Source organism: Tyto alba, unplaced genomic scaffold (genome assembly GCF_018691265.1).
Source record: "Tyto alba isolate M040663 unplaced genomic scaffold, T.alba_DEE_v4.0 Super-Scaffold_2, whole genome shotgun sequence".
Lineage (NCBI taxonomy): Eukaryota > Metazoa > Chordata > Aves > Strigiformes > Tytonidae > Tyto > Tyto alba.
The window spans coordinates 45,151,835-45,171,462 of NW_024881282.1; the positions used below are offsets into that span (position 1 = coordinate 45,151,835).

A 19,628-nucleotide genomic window follows, 5' to 3' on the forward strand; every position below is an offset into this window, starting at 1 on the left:
TAAACATGTACACACAGCCCTATATCACTAAAGGCAAAATGAGATATTTCGGGAGAGAAGCAACAGGATGGCTGTTTGGTAGAAATTTATTCTTTAGAGGGCATTGTGTATTTCAGAAATACAACATTTAAAGTAACTAGTACCATTTTAAAGGAATATTCAACATCTCTGTGATACTGTGAACATCCTTAAAACCAGCTGAGAAATTCAAGGTAATATAGATTACTGATAAGGATGACAAAAGAATACTCTGAGCAGAGTTAGGCTTAAATACAAGTGAAATAATGTATGCACAACTGTTTTCTGAATGATAAGCAATTTTACTTTAGGCATTAATTAGAAGTAATTTGAAACAATACAAAATCCCCATGAGCTTTAGGTAACAGTCATAAGGCAACAAAGACTGAAAAGCCAAAACAAACTAAAAATAGTTTTTTTTTTAATCTACTGAACATTGTCTTGTTTGGAAGAACTACTGGTTTTCTACAGCTCTGTCCTTGGTACTTTACAGCATTAAAATACTGTATTTCTGTACTGTATGTACTGTACTGGATTTCTCTGTTTAAAATAAAAGCATGGAAAGATATCTCAGTTTATGCTGATTTACTATCCCTATGAAATCTAGCTGAAATCAGCAGTCACTTACCTTTGAGAAGTTGGATTTGAGATTTATTTGTAAAAATTACCTGCACTGCAGTCTCAAGGCATCAGAAGTTATTTATAGGAGGCCACTTAATATGTATTTGTGAATTAAAAACTACCTTATTAGTCATACTGTAATATATTCTTCATCTACAATATACAACAACTGAAATCCTTACTGCACTGAAATTGCTATGAAAATCTCAAATGCTTTCAAAGTTGCCAGAAATTCACCCTATGAGTTTTTCATAAGAGTTTCAGAAAGTAAGCTTCCAAACAAGAATTCAAGTCCTTAGCCTGAGCTCAAGTTTCCCAAATTCCAGGCCACAGATTGGATCGCAAGCTATCCTGAGGTATATGCTATGCGTAAGTTTCACTTATACTTATTTGGATGTTAGAAAACGTCAACAGAACCAACCCATTTATCCCATATCTAAAGTAGTGATGAATCACCATCCCAGACCTAATGTTAGCGAAAGCATTTTCTTTTTTACCTTCCCTTTTTTTTATAAATAAAAATAATAATAAAAAATGTTCCACTGTTCTCTGAAAGTCTAGGAATTTATTTAAGGTTACAGAATTGACACATTTAAACACTATGGGAAATGACATGTTCAGAATCAGACAACCCTTCAAATGGAATTATGTAATTATGTAATCTAAATTAATGCAGTTTAAATTGTCCTAAATTGCAAAAGCAGCTGTAACTCAGAGCCATGAAGTATAACAGCCAAAAAATAAAAATTTACCACTGAAATTGGCCATTCATCTAATCTGTTAAATTCTCTATATTTTAATGCATTAATGCTAAGCCAACCTCACATTTTAGTTTATTGAAAAAGAAGGAAAGAGATCATCAAATGCTTCTGTTTATGTAGTTTTTCTCTTTGATTGTTACCCATTAAAAATTGTGAGCTAATCCTTAATAATTTGTTCCTTGATCAAATAGCACTTTGATTCATTATTGCTGTGTGTGAACACTGGGCTACATGTGCCAATTAATTTGTATCAAATACTGAGGCACAAATGCTAAATAAAGATAAAGAGTGTGTGAGACTACAATATACTTAGGATACATTATGGCCAAAATACAGTAATTAGAAATGACTGTAAGGGTGCTTTTTTTCTAAAGTTCTACCAAATGACTGTTTCAGTTTCAAAGGCACATACTAAAAAACAGAAACAGCAAATCTAACTGGCCTCTTCTGAGCACATATAAGACATATTTTTCCACTACATTATTTTTTTGTAAAAGGTTCACATAGAACTGCATGCCAAGGGTGGGCTGAACTTGCAAGGGAGCTATTCAGAGTTTATGCTTAATATAATCAATTAATTTGTAGTCTCATAATACCAAAGCCCACACCATTCACCACCTAGTTTTCATGCTGGATACAGAAGTATACAGAAGACTACAAAACCAAAGAAATGATGTGAGATTTTTCATTTACGATTGAATAACTAATGCGTTTGTGAAGTTTTTGTTTTTTTTTTTTTTTAAAAAAAAGGATTCTATTGCATTCACGATAGTAGTAGAAAGGTTAAGAATTAGAGATCCATTTTTGCATATGCATACATACACATACTATCTAGCAAATATTTCTCTCTGAATATACTTCTTTTACTTTCACAGATATATGCAAGCTAACATCATGCCCTGTGTATTCCAACCAGCATTTCAGTTAAACTTTTAAACAAATTCAGTAGAATTCCAATAAATTTTCTATTCAACAGCAATGAAAGTTTGTAGGAATATATTTTGTATATCAATGGAAAGCTGGAAGATTATCAGTTTGTTCTGAGAACAGCAAACCTACTGAAATCTGATTTCTTTTATATCTGTCCTTACCCTGTCTTTATCGCCCAACCCCCTTCCCTCTTCTTACCCTGGTATTAACTTCATTTTCCCTCTGTGATACAGTGAGTAAGAGACAAAAGTACTGTATAAGCATACAAAAAATTTTAATAGTTATAATTTTCATCCCAAAAATGAATGGCATGATAAATTTTGAGTATCAATCTTGTCGTTTTTTTTCCCACAGTCTTCTGCTGAGTTCAGAAGTTACTGTTTAACTGTGAGTAGAAGGATTTTTTTCCTAAAATTATTCTTTTCACACTCTCCACAAAAAAATTATGTGTATATGTGTAATTGTGTGATTATTAAAAATACACATATTACGAGATACTAATTTGATTTTGGAACAGAAATTCTGTCATTAAATCATTTTAAGTTTCCAGTATGTTTAACTGTAAGGCAAATTAATGGAACGGGCAATTTATTTCTTGTTAAACAAGGGAAGAAGAAGAAAAATCTATTATGGTAAGCTTTATTTTCAGATATTGTAAATGACTGTTCTGAACTGGACTTCGAGGCAGAACATTTATTTATTTATTTAGAGAGGCCTATTTTTTGTATTTAGTTTTTGTGCATGCTGTTTCTCCCACATACAGGCTTTTCTACCCCACATGGGACATTTTTTCCACACTACTACCTAATGCATGGCAGACACCTGGATTTTGTTCTCCGCACACACCATGAAACAACAGCGTACAGCTATGGAGGGTGACGAGCCTGCCTCGCAGCTGAGCCCCACGCTGGGGGCCGGGGCTGGGTGGGTGATGGCAGGAGGGGGAGGAAGGGTGAGCGCCGGCACGACGAGCCGTGCTGAGCAGGGAGCGGGCGAGGTGCCGAGCCCGGACCCCCAGAGAACAAGCCCCTTCCCTGCTGGGCCACGCAGCACAGTCCAGCCCCGGAATGAAGCTTAGCATGACGTTAGTTCCCGTGTTCATTCTTTGGTATGTTGATGAGTTGGGAAATTTTTTTTCCCTGCTCTATAACTATTTTGATGTTCATAGCATTTATTCTCTTACCCACCTACAACAGGATTCTAGTAATTCAACTTTTTTGAACCTACACTGTTTTTAAGTCAGTCACAGGAGAAAAGTAATATGCTATTTTAACATTTTAGACCTCTGGAGCTAACCGAGGGGTATTGGCTTATGCTAGGAAGTGCTAACACCCACTCCCCCGACCAAGTGTTTTTTAGACTTAAAAAAGAAGCCTAAATAACACCTCTATATTTTAGCCGAGTCAGAAACAGATGGAGTGCTACTGTTGCCAGCTCATCTATCTGCACTTTGTTCAGCGTGGGGTTTTTTTCCTTCTTTTAAAGCAAATAGATTTGTAAGTTTACCTTCTCCATAACCAATACATTCATATACAGTAATGTTGACCAAGAGAAGGTCCCGTGCATCCAAAATTTGAGGAGCATGATTAATGAAACAACTATTACAAAGCAACAGCTAACATCATCTCCATTTCCAGCAAGTAAATCAATAGCTCCATTCACAACAGGTTTCACAGAGGATCCAACCCCAGGAAAGCCATGCATACTTACAAATTATAAAGCATATCAGCCATGTTGCTGCGGTAGTACAAGGCATTTCTATAGGCGCTTTCAGCTTCAGAAATCTTGCTCTGGCTCTTGAGAACATTTCCAAGGTTACCCCATGCTGTCAAGAGGAGAAAACAGTATTCAGAAAGAGCTACAATTCAATTACACGTGACAGAGTATCTGAGTATCAGGAAGTTCCTCAGGGAGACAAAGTCCACAAAGAAACTATTTTTATGGAAGGGGAGGGGAGGTTGGTTGTTTTTTTCCCCCTGTTCTCTGGACCTTTGCATCTTACTGTGAAACTAACATTTTGTAGTGGTGACTTGCGTACATTCTGCATACATATAGCATTTGGGTGGGAAAATGATCTTTAAGAAAAAAAATATGTATCTAAGCTTTAGAAACCACTATAGAAAAGGGAAGGGACCATTTGATTTTATATTGCCTTTAAATAAAAAAAAACAGAGTAAAATATGGAACTGGGGCACGTTCATAGACTTAAAAAAAAAGCTAGAAATATCTACTCCAAACAGCAAGAAATTTTCCCAGACTAGACACAGTTCTCACTGAAGTATGAAAACTGACAAATGACACAGGAATTGAAAGAATGGTTAGGTATGTAACCAGGATTAAAAGTATGCCATATGGATATAAACATACTACACAGATGACTAAAATGCATTTTTTCCACTTGGAAAACATGTGGTTCCTTTCCATATAATTTATTATGTTATACAACGTGCTTTTATATCCCCTCTATGAGGCACTTCAGGTAAAAAAATATTTAAGGCTCCACATGTGTTCCCGTTGCAGTTTTGTTGAGTGGCACAAAAACTGTATTTACAAAAGAAACTGGAACTAATGTTTTACAGAAAACACAGCCCATGTTATTCACAATTTAGGAAGCCAATTTAACTAGCATTGTAATTACAGTCTATGCGTATAAATGAAAAAACACATTATGCTTATACATACATCAAAGTTGTTTCATAAAACAGTTCTACTTTCACAAGTATTTTCTTTATAAGCAGGAATAAGGGAAAGATGATGCACGTCCTTTGCACCGAACACACAATATATGGCAAACTATTCTCCCCTCCAGATGCACTAACCATAAACATTAGCTCAAGTAGCAGTTAAACTCTGCTGCTTCAGTTACTAAAGCCCTTTTTTTACAGGAATTTGTATCAATCCTGTGTAATGAAAACTTTCAATGTAGTTTTAACGTAACACTCCTAAATAGCTTGATAATTATTTCAGATATGCGTTATTTCCTTAAAGTGCATCACTTTCAAGCTGCTGTCATTTGCTGCAGAAGCATCCTGCCACAGGGATGGAAATGGCAGCAAACACAGAATTTTTCTCTGAGCAGATTAAACTAATCATTGCTGGGAAAAAAATGATGGAATCCTTCTAGGAGTCACAAAAATAATGTCATCCAACTGTGCGTAACATATTCTGTAAAGACAAAGAAAAAAAATAAATACAATATTTCCATGAGAAAAAAAGCTATCATTTCTTTGAGTCACTTCATTTTAGCCTACTGTTTCACAAGAGGAGAAATAATTCAAAAGCTATTTATCACTAAAATCGACAAAATTCACAAAAATGTTCCATCATGCTCTTGTTTAATAAAATAAAGCTGCTAAAAATATTCTCAGATTCACTCAATTTTTACACTCTTTGCTAGCATATGTGCAGATTTCTGAGTTTATTTCCCTATTACCGCTACTATTCCTTTTTAAACACATAAAACATTTCAGAAGCAGCAATTAAGGTGACTAGCCAGTTTGTAAGCATTAACATTTAGAAGAAAAAGACAGATTTTTTTTTTTTTTAAAAACCCTCATGTGTGAAAACATACTCTGATGTTGCTTCTGCAGTACATGACCACCCAACCTCCCATACTTGTATGTTCCATATAATCTGTAGGTACTTTTGCTTTCACTCTGATCTCCCATAACAGAGTGTTACATCAAATGACCATTTGGACTACTGATAACTATTTCCTGCTATATAGTTATTTGCTCCCAACCACTTTGAAGCTCAGTAAATGAAAGGATCTATAGAAGAGTAATTCGGTTCATCTTTTCATCTGTTAGACTGGAAAAACCCTATTAACACTGTTAAATGTAATAGTTTCTCCTCTACATTTTTTTCTGTATGCTCTATTATTTATCTGAGTTAATATCATTTTTAAAGCAATACACTATTTTACATTATGCAAAATAATCTGTGTCAAATTTTAAATATAAATCAATATTTAATCTGTATTGTTTTATTTGAAATGTATTCCACTTAGACTTTTGTCTAAAATTGTAAAACTGTGAATGATTAATTTAACTTCATGTGAATATACTAGAAATGATAGTAGCAGAAACTAGCAACCATAAAACACAATAATATCACAATTTATCATTAAAAGAAACATGAAATCCAAGGTCTTTTTACTTCCCCAAACTATAAAACCTTGGTATAAATCTTCACATCTGTTTAAATACCGAATTAGTTAGATGAATGAACTAGTTCTGAAGCTACATGGAACATTTTGTAGAATAAATGCTTATTTGTAGAGATCATACTCATAGCCATTGAAGTTACAACCAGCTATTATTTGCAGCAACTACATCCTCGTGGTTGCTGATATATGAGGAAGAGGAAAAGAAGACTGTCTACATGGCAAACAGGCTACTCAAGGAACTTCACTCTTTTTTGTCATAAATAGTGCAACTAAACTTAGGAAAACAAAGAATTTCAATTATTAACTACATATCTGGCATCCAGTTCCTCAATCCATACCTCAGGACAAATGTATCATGCAAAACTGTAACAATATTTGTTCAACTATCTGCACATTCAGAAACAGAAACAAAACTACACCTGAATGAAGCCATATCCCTATTGAAAACATACCCTATGACTCCAACTAAATTTCGGCACTCAACTATTTTTCCATCTGGACTTGGTAAGAAATTCAAAATTAATATTCTCAAAAGAAAAAGGAATTAGTTCAACAACTCTGGAATTTAAAATTTACTTTTATTCCACTTATTTTTTATATATATTTTTAATCTAAGTTCTGTAATACCTGAAGCTGCAAAAGGGAACATATAATATTCAGAAGATGCTAAAGTATATGTATAACACAATTTAATCTTCAGTTACAATTTCAATTTTTCACCTGTTGGGCACCCTATTCAGCACAAGGGAAAAAGCAAGCTGTGAATGAAACAGGTTCGTAATATTTACTTTTTGCTTGCTGCTTAATTCCCTGTGCACCAACAACATCACCAAAAAAGTCCCAGGTCTTTTAGAAATAATACTCCATCATAGCATGGGAACAAAGGTAACATTCGTATATCTCACACACCTACAAAACAGTCAATCCATTCGAAATTCACTTCATTGCCTACTTTTCCATAGATCATACTCAATATAAATGGGTGCATTAAAAATTAAATCCATTTCATCATCTTGTATCCTAAGCCAATTATAAACTGAAAAATGTCCTAGTGCTTGAGAATTCCTATGCTTGTTACATTTCTGTGCAGGAAAATGGAACAGTTTAAGGGGGTTTTGTTGCTGCTGCTTTTTTTTTTTTTTTTTTTAATAAATAGCAGGAAAAATTATGTAGTGCTAGGTAAGAAAATGAACAATTCTTTAAGTGTTATCACTTTGGCCATATCAAAATAGATTTCTATTAAATTTTAAAGATTACATTTATACTATCTTGCAGTGAGAGTAGGTCAAGTTCTAAGGCATTTAATTGCTTTCAAAATGAAAATGAATATGACAAATTTCAGCTTCAAATTTAACATGATTAATTTCTCAACTACCTAATTGAAACTGAGGACTGAGATTTAACAATCCTGAAAAATAGCAGGTTGGCATATTAAACCTTCTTTAACTACCTTCATCCTGGAAGACAGCAAGACAAACAACAGTGAAGCAGGAACAATGTTGTCCAACCTAATCAGCCTGGATTTAAGAAGCACATCTTAATAAAAAGAACAGTTGAACTTCCAGCTTGCAAATGAATTACGAAAACAAGTGAGAAATGGAAATGAATGTGTGAAAATAATTTAATTATATAAAACTTTTCATTTCTATTGAATTAAGGATCATGCTACACTGTTCAGTGAAATGAAAATAAGGCAACAAAGTTTCACAGAAAAGTACTCAGGTGATGTAAAAGCATTTATGTTGATTAATTGATCCAATAGTTTGCTAAAAATAGAAAAAAAATCACAAATTCCTAACAAAGATAACCTGAAGTATTAAAGAAGGATTCTCCTTCCAACCCATTAAACCTATATAATCCATTAAAAATTAGATAATAAAAAAATCTATTTGGAAACCCACAACCTATTTAATATATCTGTTGTCAAACATGGAGTAGCAAAAAACCCCAACTAAAATCCCCTATTAAATCACTAAAATAAAATCTAGTAAACTTTTTAAAATAATATAGTAAAGAAAAGGAAGATTATGCCTTTCCCAGAATGTTATGCCAGGGAGCTAACACTACCTTTTGTAAACCTAACTAGGAGGAAACATACTTGAAAACTGACGAAATAAAATGTAGGACTCAAAGTTAAAAAAAAAAAAAGGGTTATATATTGCATTCACAATTCACATCAACAAATTATTGATGTTTTGTAATACTGTTCTCACTTTAAACTATCAGATTTATTCACAAAATAAACTTAAAACACAAAAAATGTGAACTAGAATATTACTTGAGTGAAACAAGTAAAGACTGAAATATTTAGGGAACAGCCAAGTCATTTGTAATCAACTTGTCAGCAGTTCCCAACTAGCAACACAGAGAAATGCACATCAAGCCAAAAGAATTTCCATGGAACTTTACAGATATCTGTGCATTATTTACTATTTTTTAGCTTGTGAAATTAATAGCAACAGTTCCAGGTTGCATTCCCTCTCTTTACAATCTTCCTGAACTTCTCTTGACTCATGTATGAAAACAAAATAAATGCATAACAATGATCATCTCTATTATTTCATAAACAGAGTTTAAGGACAAAGAGACGGTGGTCCAGAAAAACAACATCTCTTTTTTTTTTTTTTTTTTTATTTTATTTTTTTTTTTTTTTTATTTGCAATGACTTCTGTTTTTTGGAAGTTCTGCGAGAGGTCTGTTGTTCTCTACTATCATAACTGCATTTATGCTCCCATGTAACTGCCATGAAAAAGATGTTCCTGGCAATATTTATGATAAAGGACACTAATGCAAGAATCTTGATGCAGTGGAAGTTCAAAAACTGAATACCTGATTGTAAAAAAACACTAGCACAGCAGAAAATCTGAATCTGATATTTGAACAAATAACTCATTTCAGAGCTGTAACAATTTTTTTAGCAAGGTAAATATTTGCATGATCCTATTACAGAGGGGGAAGGATAAGTAATTTAAAAAAAAATTGTCCTACTTCAAAGTAGAAAAAAAAATAAAAGCTTATAAATTTTTTTAACATTCAACTTCAGTACAGAAACAGCATTTGCCTTGTTTTGTTAATTCTGACTAGTACTGATCTCTGCCTTTTGAAAAGAAAGCCTACCTGACACATATTTGGAAAGGACAAGAGTGGGGAGGAAGTATGACTAAGAACATAACAACCAACCCACTTTAACTTACATAAAACAGAGCAAAGATGTGCAATTTTCAAAAATATTCCATAATTCCATATACACGAAAAGACAGTAAGAGAAAGTATTTTTGAATTTAACTCCTAAAGGTCATTTTGTTTGGTAAATAAAATAGGCTTTTATCTGACAGGCTTTTGAGGAATCTGTTTTTATTTCCCTTCAAATAAAAGAATGGGAAGAAGAAGATATCATTGTATCCCTGCCAAAAATGGTGTGGAAAGAGAGCTACGGTGATTATCAACACATTTATCAACACTTTAGAGGCGCTTTTACTGTTACATTGTGAAAGTAATGTTGATTGCTATCAAAACATGCCGCATTGGGTTGATGAACAGTGCCTCTCCTCCATATTCCCCTACTATTTTTTACCTAAACCATCAGTACTCTGAACTTCATGAGAAAGTTATTTCTGACACCCTGTTTACTTTCTAGATATTGTATTTCCATGCTCATTAAAGAATATTAAGCATGTGGGCCCAATAGATGCTGTAAAGCTCCAGAGAACCATCTTACTCAAAACTTGTTGAAATTCCTAGCCATTTTCATTGATGACATTTATTTGGATGATAAATGAAGGGTGAGAATTCTAATTTTACATTTCTTAAACACTTTCTTCTGTTTCCAATACTGTTCATAAGGATTTTCCATTTGCTTATTTTCTCTTCCAAGGCTTAATAGTTAATTAAAAGTAAGATATGCACATTTTATATAAATCAATTCTTTGGTACAGTACACTAATAATCTTCTCTTGGTCAAAGCATCAATATTTGAAATTTGCAATGCAGTTGGTGCTAAGTTTTATGTTTTCTTTCAGTACAAACTTACTAAGTAAGAAAATCAGATGAAAACAGGTTAGAACAATATGACAAAATTTAAAACTTTTCAAGGAGGAAACAGTACTAATTACACTTCCCACTTTGAAATGTTGTGATGTTTTCCAAGAATGTACATCACAGTATGACTTATTTTCAGTGGGGTATTCTTCCTGAAATTATTTACTTAAGTAGTTGTCAGTGTAATGGAGTAAAATCTGAAAGAACTAAAATAACTTTACGGAAAACTATGATTTTTTAGTACTTTACAGGTGATGATTCTGAAAAAGTGACAAAAATATCATGGGAAAGATGCCTTTGGCCTTGACTACACCATGTGTATTAAAGAGTGTCAGTTTATATGGCACTGTCACCACAAAAGGTTTGATGAACATTAAATTAACTTCTAAAAGTTTGGAGCATGAAATAAAGCAAAAACGAAAATGAAATAACCTCTTCTCTTTCACTAATAACTTCTATGTGGACTTAATTCCTGGAGCATGACAATCCAGGCTTCCACTTTAGGTCTTTTTTTTTTTTTTTTTTTTTTAACCATCTATTCTTAACACTTTTTCATTTTGCAATATAAATTACTGCTTTACAACTATCAGTATGAAAGTCATGAATTTCAAGCATTCACACTGCCACCTCTGTGGCAATATCACGACAATGTAGCAATGTAGGCAGGCAAGTGCAGCAGCATGTTATGAATCTCTCAGCTCAATGGTAAAGGGGAGCAAAAAGAATATTGAGTATTCTTGGAACTTTCACTTAATATGTTTTTCTATTCATTCTTAGCACCTACACTGAGTACTTATAGATTAGATATTTTATTAACCAAATTGTTTCATTTTACCACCTATCTGAAGTTCCACATTAACAGCTGAAATTCTACATATTACCCTACAGAGAGCACTGGACCACTGCTAAGTTTATAGACCATTCAAAGATTAGAGAATTTTGTGAAACATCACTGACAGCAGAGGATGCCTCAGTAAAAATACACTTCATGTAGTACGTGGCTTGCATAGAAAAAAAATTCTTTTTCTTATGTTCTTCCAAGTTTAAACCTTTAAGAGAGATACATTCCTGACATTAGATTCGTCTCCCTCCTGCTGAAATTGCAGGTGCTAAACTTGGAATTAAGAGGTATATTCTGTTCCCAGCTCTGTCACTAATCTGTTGTTCAGATCTGTTGTTCAGGAGGCTGCACCTCCTGATGCCTTTCTATTTGTATTCTTGACATTTGTTACTCATCCATTAATTGCAAGTTTTTTTCTGCCAAGTATTCTATCTCACTAGGGGTTTGCATAGTGCCTACTATAGCAATGCCGCTAGACACTAATGGAACATATATGCATGATAACATCTGGACAAATGAAGTAAAGAAAGAAGAGGAAGTGTTCTTGCAATATAGAAGACAGATGTAAGGAACATTTCACCATATAATTAGTATTCTCACAATACGAGGGCCAAGAAAACTAAGTTACTTACAGTTTAATCATTGTGGGAACATTGATATTTGTACATGCATTTTATATTTTGATCTATGTTCCTAACTTCTGTTAAAAGGTCATCCTTCCTAAAAGACATTTGGGAGTAAACAAAGCTTGCATTTGGTTAAAATAAAAAGTAATAATAATAGTAAAAACAAGCTGTAAAATCTGACGTTCCTTTGAGTCTTTTTAGGACTTCTGAGTGTGATCTACTTCATGAGAAGTAAGTCAAAACATTAAGATCAATGTTTGTAAGTGAAAAATTCATACTACTGGAAAAAAAATGCTGATATTTGCAACAGAGGTCAACAAGTTTCCAATATCCAAATATTCCAAATTATCTTTCCTGGGCAACACATGAAGAAAGAGCACAGCACTAGTTATATCATCCACATTTGAAAGGTTATAACCATAGCTACAAGGACACCTTTTCCTCCTTGTCAAAAGGTTAGATTCATCAGCAGCTTATGGCTTTTTCCTTTTAAGGGTCCTACTTGATAAAACAGAGTGGTGCTCCAGTGTTGAGCATTCAAATTTCATCAGGTAATCACTTTGTTCTAAAGGGGGTAAGATCTTCATGAACCGAGGCAAGATAGGTTTCCCCAATAAAAATTCTGAAAGCTCAGTTGCAGTTTAAAAAAAGGAAATGAAGAGAGATCAACATTTTAAATAGTTTTTCTATAGTACAGACCCCCTATCCCTCAAAAAGATACTCAGAAGATCAATTAGATAATGTTTAAGTGGTCTACGAACAGAAAAGTTCGTGTAAATGTTAAAGGTTACTACCTTGAAAGTGGAACAGGTTTTTCATAACTTCTGCATTATGGTTTGTACAAGGTATTTATATTTTAAAATATGTCATAAATTCATTCATAATATTCGCCATAATTTTCTTCTAAAAACTTCACTTGTTAATAGAAATATTTTGATCGAGTTACCTCATTTCGCTAACTCAACAGCAAAAGTGCCTTGCTTCTTGTTTCATAGAGGGAAAATGGTTTCTACATACCCATAATTTATGAGTTTAATCTACTTTATACATGGATTTTTTTTTTATATCAGCAGGTATGTGGCAAAGTCGAGACACACTGTATTAGAGATTTACCACCTCCTAACTTTCATATATTATTCTTCTTTTTATTGAGAGTGTTATTTATATCGTTTGTTCAACACTTCATTTGTTGATCAATTCCAGGGCTTCTGAAATGACAGCAGGTGAAAGAAAAACATAATTGAAAACTATGCAGAGTTCTGAAAACTATCCAGCATGGGTACTGAACCAACTGACTTTTGGCAGGCAGGGTTTCAGTTTTGTTTCTTAGTTTTGAAACCCTGATGCAAATGGGTATGAATACACAACACTTTCTGCTATGCTCAGCATCACTGCCTGGTATACTCGCTCCACTTACTATGTTACAGAAATTTATCTTTTCCTCCTCAAAAGACAGCACAGTGGCTCTGACAGCTCAATGAACCTGAGAGATGAAAATGAGCAGCTGGTAAAGTGTTCTTAGGCTTCACCATTTACTCTGTTTAGTCTAGAGTATGGACTGCTCATTCCACATAGGACATACTTGCAGATTTTGGAAATCCATTTAGCTTTAATGAATCTAATCTCAAGTGTGTGAGGGCTCCACAATCTAGTTGAACAGTAAATATCACATTAACAGAGTCTTTAGCGAGCACCCAGAATAAAGCCAGCCATCAAAGAAAAATGATAAGATATACTCATGTACTCCCCATTCTCCAAGGCACCTTGATTCCCTACACATGACAGATTACTGTATGAATAAATTCTTGCCAGTACCTTTGCTTGAAGTGCCACAGGATCAAATAACACTTCCTTAATGGTTTTAGTTAAGTATCAAAAATATAAAATATTTTCAGGGTAACATTACAGAAACACGTAGCGGTATAGCCCTCACTCAGTACCAGCCAACAGACAAGTTCAGGAAGATACATGCTTCCTAACCACTCTCGGATGGAGGTACCATCTCACATCTCCCAGGAGCTGCCTCAATCCAGCCAGTGTGCTACATGGACAGTCCTTCTACTTCTCCCAGAAGAGAAAGACCATCCTCCATACAAAACAGTCCTGTAAACCAGATTCAGCCCATAAAGCCAGTGCTCACACTGCAGAACCTCTAAAAAGACGCAAACCAGAAACCACAACCTCACTGGAACTTTGTAGATGTTAAATAAATAAATAAAAACGACATCAACACACACATTGTTCTGAATATGTCCTCCCGTTTCCCAACCTTTGTATAATTCAGTTTTCTTTAATGTTGCAACTCTGACGAAGATATTCTGATTAAGCTATAACTACTGCAAGATCACAGACTTGTTGACAATACAACAGTTTTCTACCTTCCAAATTGTGTTGGCACACCCCCAACACATCAGGAAATAGCTTTTCATCTGACAGAAAGGTAATAACAAAAGACTGATAAACAGATTATATTTTATTTCAGTGGAAATCCCATTATCAGAGCAGATAACTGCTGGAGGTTACTTCAGGGCAGTGTTTCATGACACAGAAACAATGGTGGAGTTACAATTTTAAGGAACCGCTGCACCTACCACCCTCCAGGCCATTCATCCTAATGCTAAAAAGATTTTGGGGAAAGCTGTGGTATGAATCAGATGAATACACTGATCTGGGTTAGAAAATGAGAAAAGGCAGATAAAGATACCTTTAACATCTAATCTAGTTACTGTTTTGTTCACAGCAGAGCCCGATCACACCTTTGTTCGCACAGCTTCCTTAACTATGCGTGCTCTGCAAAGTGTGTGAACACCGTACGCCATTACTGCCATAAAGTTCCATATGATGAAACTTCACAAGGACCAGGAAAAAAGCAGTGAACAGTGCTGACCTGAAACTCTCATAATATAAGGAATTGTATTTTGTAGAGGCAATGGACTTAAATCATGCAAGAAACTGAGAGGAAGCCAAAGGAGCAGAAAAATACAAATGGAAGAAAAGGAGAACGCTGGGCACCCCATACACCTCAGGATTAACCCTGAGAAACTCTTTAGAGCACCAAAATGACTCAGACAAGGAGGTGACCATGTACTACATCTGTCAAATTATGTAACTTTTTAAACAGCAGGCATGGTTCTAAAAAAAAATGATCTCTAATACATTTCAAAATTATCACTTATGTCCCAAGTGGTGAACTGTAAGCCAGTCTCCTGCAGAAATGGAAGGGTGCACTTAACTGGCTGAAAATGACAGTCCCGGCCCTCAGAGCTAAAAGATGGATCGTGTTGGCTCCTTTCCAGGAAAGGGGAACAGAGAGGACGGTGTCCTGGAAATGTGCCGGAGGAGCCCCGGCACGGTGGGGGGTGGGGGGAATCAGTGCTGGGGCTTGTCAAACCAAGGGAATGGTCAGAGGGCTCAAACAATGTGTGTCAGACCTCGAAAAGGCAAATTAGTGCATATCCAGGAAGAGGGCTTTTCATGACACTTCAAGTTGTATGGTTTGTTTGTTTTGTTTCAAATCGCTTATTAAGGCAAGACAGAGCCTGTGAAGCTTTGCCAGGCAATACATATCCACACTGCTGTGGAAATACAGGTGGCAGGGAGGAAGGTGGGTCATAAAATGACCTCCTTCATTTTTTACCAGTAGTGAAACTACTAGCATCTTTAATAGTCCATATTCCAAATATCTTCTGCAGTTTACAAACTGAAAGAAAAGTTCACTGTGGTAGAGCATCAAAGCAAAGTGAAGGAAATTACATAGAACACTCTATTTTGTGATCTTTTCTGTAATTTAAAGCAAAACTATATGCAAGCCTTTTGTGCATACTAGAATTGCATCAGCCATCATTTAATTTTTGCATGTATCGAGAGCTGGCAATGATGACAGTCCAAGCTTAAGTGTTAATAAAACTCCCTGTTACAAAGGAAAAGTATTGGAAATCTTAATAAAATACTTGTATTTATCTACCTACACTGGGATTTTACACTGCCAGAAGAAGTATAAAGAGGCATTTGTGTAAATTACTGTCCTGTCCACATTAAAGGTTAGTTTCTCTACCAGATTTATATAATGGGACCTCAGTGTGTACTGGTATGAAATCCATTACAGACAGGAAAATGAAGACATGTAACCCATGGTGAAAATCATTACGTAAAGAAAAATTTTTCACAGCTGACATATTTTGAAAAAAAGGTAAAATAATGAAGCAACTGGATGACTATCCAATGCATTTAAAGAAAAATCCTCAGTTTGAGAACCAACCTAGATAATCTCGTTTTCCTCTAATTAGTAGTAACTCTTTCCCTCAAAAAAAAACAGGCAAGTTCCATAGAACACAGGAATATGGACTCAAAACCTGACTTTTTATCATACTGGAAAATAAAATCTATCATTTTCTGGTAAATGAAATACCAAACTTTATCCATTTTACTTGATATGCCACAAAAAAAAAAAAAAAAAACAAAAAAAAACAAAAAACAAAAAAAAAAAAACACCAAAAACTTGCCATAGCTAATCCCTCCTTGAGCAGGGGTGGGGTTTTTTTGTACTGTACTTTTTAGCACAGATGAGTTTGTTGAATGATTCTGCAGAACACCTCAGGGAAGGCAGGGGAAGAAATAACAGTCTGATGAGTCCATGTCTCAAAACAGAGTAATAGAGTTCGTGTCTCAAAATTGTTTATTTCTTTAAATTCTTAGTGTATGCAAAGAGGGAAAAAGTCTAGCTAGTAGTTAATAACAGATTCTCTTCCTCTCCCCTTTCTACTTAGAATTCACAGATTAGAGATGCTGTTGGACTACATTAAATGAAAAAAAAAAAAAAACAAAAAAACAGTATCCTTGTTTCCAGTCTTACATACATATAAAGGAAGAATATCAGGCTTTCTGGTGTCCTGCTGAAGGAGAAGCAGATATCCCACAAAGACTTGGGTTTCAGAGGAAATTACAGCACTACTGAAGGACTGGAAGAGAGAACACTGTCACTGGAGAATAAATTCAGACTTTCAGCCGAAGTGTAATCCACTCTCTTTCAGCTCTCCAACATATTTAGCATAACGAGACTGATCTGCAAAGGCTGGTCTGCCTGTGGGATGCTCAAGTGCTCTAGATAACTATGGCTGTTTCCCAACTTACTAATGGCCATTCCTTCTACACTTTCTAATCATTCAGGGCACCAGTACCACCCATTTAGAGATTCCTACACTGTTTTCAGAGAGTAGCCTTTTTAATTTTCAAACAATTCTATGCGGTTCACTTAATAGCTGAGCTTTCTCTTTAAAAGCTGTTATGAATGACTGATAGAAGTATTTACTATCTATTTCAAGAACTCTGAAGCATCCTGTACAACATTTATCCTTCAAATTCTATCATTTTAGTTCTGAAAAAAGACACCAAATTTATCATGGTCTATCCTACATAATTTATATATGGCAATTATAGACTTATATAACCATATAAATTTTATATTACTAATTATATTTTTAATATTTAATTATAACCTTTGAATCTTTTACTTATATAAGATCATTGCATTATCAGGTGCATTTCCCCATACAGTAGCTGTTACAAGAGTTATTACTGATGGTTGGAAATATTTTACAACACTGACAGAAGCTATACTACCTTTAAAGCAATTTCTTCTTAAAACAAAAATAGCCTAACTTAAGTTTCTGATCAACGTTTAAAATAATAATAATAGTCAAGGAAAATATCCATGCAACATTTAGCCAAAAGATTAAGTACCAGAAAATTTTGGTGATGGTGGTGGGAAAACTGACAATTATATAATTCTATGTTTCTCCAACAATTACTTCAAAAAATGTTGACTTAAAAAGTATGCCAAAAATCACCATAATGACTATGTATGCTGATATTTATTTAGCAGCTAGCTTAGTAGAGGTGTTTTACTGTCATAAATGTGGAAAGGTTTTAATACAATAATGAATTAGCAGAATTTTTTTTAAATGATTCAACATCTAATGAAAATAGGTAGTATGAGTTCCATTCCAGATGGGAAAATTGACATTAAAGTGGCTTGTTCAAAGGCTAAAGAAGAGCTTATTAGCAAAATTTAAACAAACTTATGCATACTTAATTCCAGATGCTATGCTCATATCCCTGATATTTCTTAACAGTGATAATATGCAAAACTTTTATGCATAATTATTAGCAGGTTTTAGACTTTCAAAGACTGCTGGTTTATGGCAACCTCTGCAGTGAAATTACTTTCTCTCTTAAGCCTTGTTTTTCAAAAGCAGTATTTTCCATTCATTGTAATGTTATTTGAGTCTGACCTTTACCACTTCTAGAGTGATTTTATTATTACTGAAGTTAAATGAACCAATGGAGCAAGAAATAATTACTGCACAGAGTGATATTTTGAGCTATTGGCCCAAAGATGAGTTGGAGTTTTACTGCCAAGTTGCATAGAAGAATAATATATGCACCAAAATGTTCAAATGCAATCCCAAATGCTCAAAATATTTTTAAATGCCCAATGTGGTGTTTGTTAAAATACACACTATTCTATTTAGGAAACATAAAAAAAGCATGGCGAACAAGGTGTGTGACAGAGCAATAGTTACCGAAAATGAAGCTCTAAAGGTATTACAGGAGAACCCTGCTTCTTGACATCACAGCGTAGGCTTTTACTATTAAGCATATTCAAAGAATGCCATACCTTAAAATATTTATTCTCCTTTTATCTCCAGTCATCCCTAGTGATACAAAAATACTAATCATCATGGAAAACACAGGTTTATTGCGTCCTTTTTGTTTGAGGGAAACATGGCTTCTTTACCTGGTTTACCACAAGGTGAGGTAACTGCCTTTCCTTGCTGCACTATTAGTTGGTATTTTCATTGTGTGCTGAAGAAGGGACCTCTTACTGACAGCTACTGTTAGCAAGAAATCATTTTCTAAGAGTAGATAAGGATAAGAGCAGCAACCTGTCAAATCAGATGGAAACAGCTTCTAGTATTTACTTCTACCCGAGTGCACAAAACTAGAGCATACAATCTCTACAATGACAGGCATGGATTTTTTCTTTTTTTAATCAAAGCAGCAACTCTCAGGTGAGAATAAATTCCGGTGACTTTTTAACAATAACAAATTTTTGTAAGTGAAATAAAACTAACTCTCATGACTCTTTTTTTTCTCCTACACCAACACTTAAACCAGTTTAAGTAAATACATTTGCTTGCTGCATTAGTAATGGTAAAATAAAGATGAAATTAACACTACAAACTATTCAACATTGATAACAAAATGAATTTGGTGATCTAAAAAATATTAAAAACAGGGAGTAGATTTTCGGCACTTCAGATCAAAAGGCAAGGGTTATGCTACATAGATGAGATTAAATATGCTAAATTCTAAATTCAGCTTTAAGTACTCCTTCAATTTTATTTAGCAGATGGTATTAGCAAACTAAGCAGTGAACTAATTACATAAAACGAAATTAAAACTATAAATGAAACAAAAATACAATGGCTATTTTTTTATGATTGCTCAGATGAGCATACAGCTAATCCATACATTGTTGTTGAACTAAGATGTTTCATAATCCAAACTTCATATCATATCTTGACATTCACACATGCATAGAGAAGCAGTTACCAATCTTATAC

The 19,628-nt window shown here is 34.3% G+C and overlaps 1 protein-coding gene across 3 annotated transcripts in view; it reads right to left on the reverse strand.

Annotated features, from left to right (window-relative positions):
* The window catches only part of TMTC2 (transmembrane O-mannosyltransferase targeting cadherins 2), a 255,259-nt gene that overhangs the window by 84,106 nt on the left and 151,525 nt on the right, over nucleotides 1-19,628 (reverse strand). For all 3 annotated transcript variants that reach the window (XM_042792917.1, XM_042792918.1, XM_032999850.2), the window contains one exon: nucleotides 4,041-4,155. In XM_042792917.1, the coding sequence (XP_042648851.1) occupies nucleotides 4,041-4,155 (115 nt within the window). The remainder of the gene's footprint in view (nucleotides 1-4,040; nucleotides 4,156-19,628) is intronic.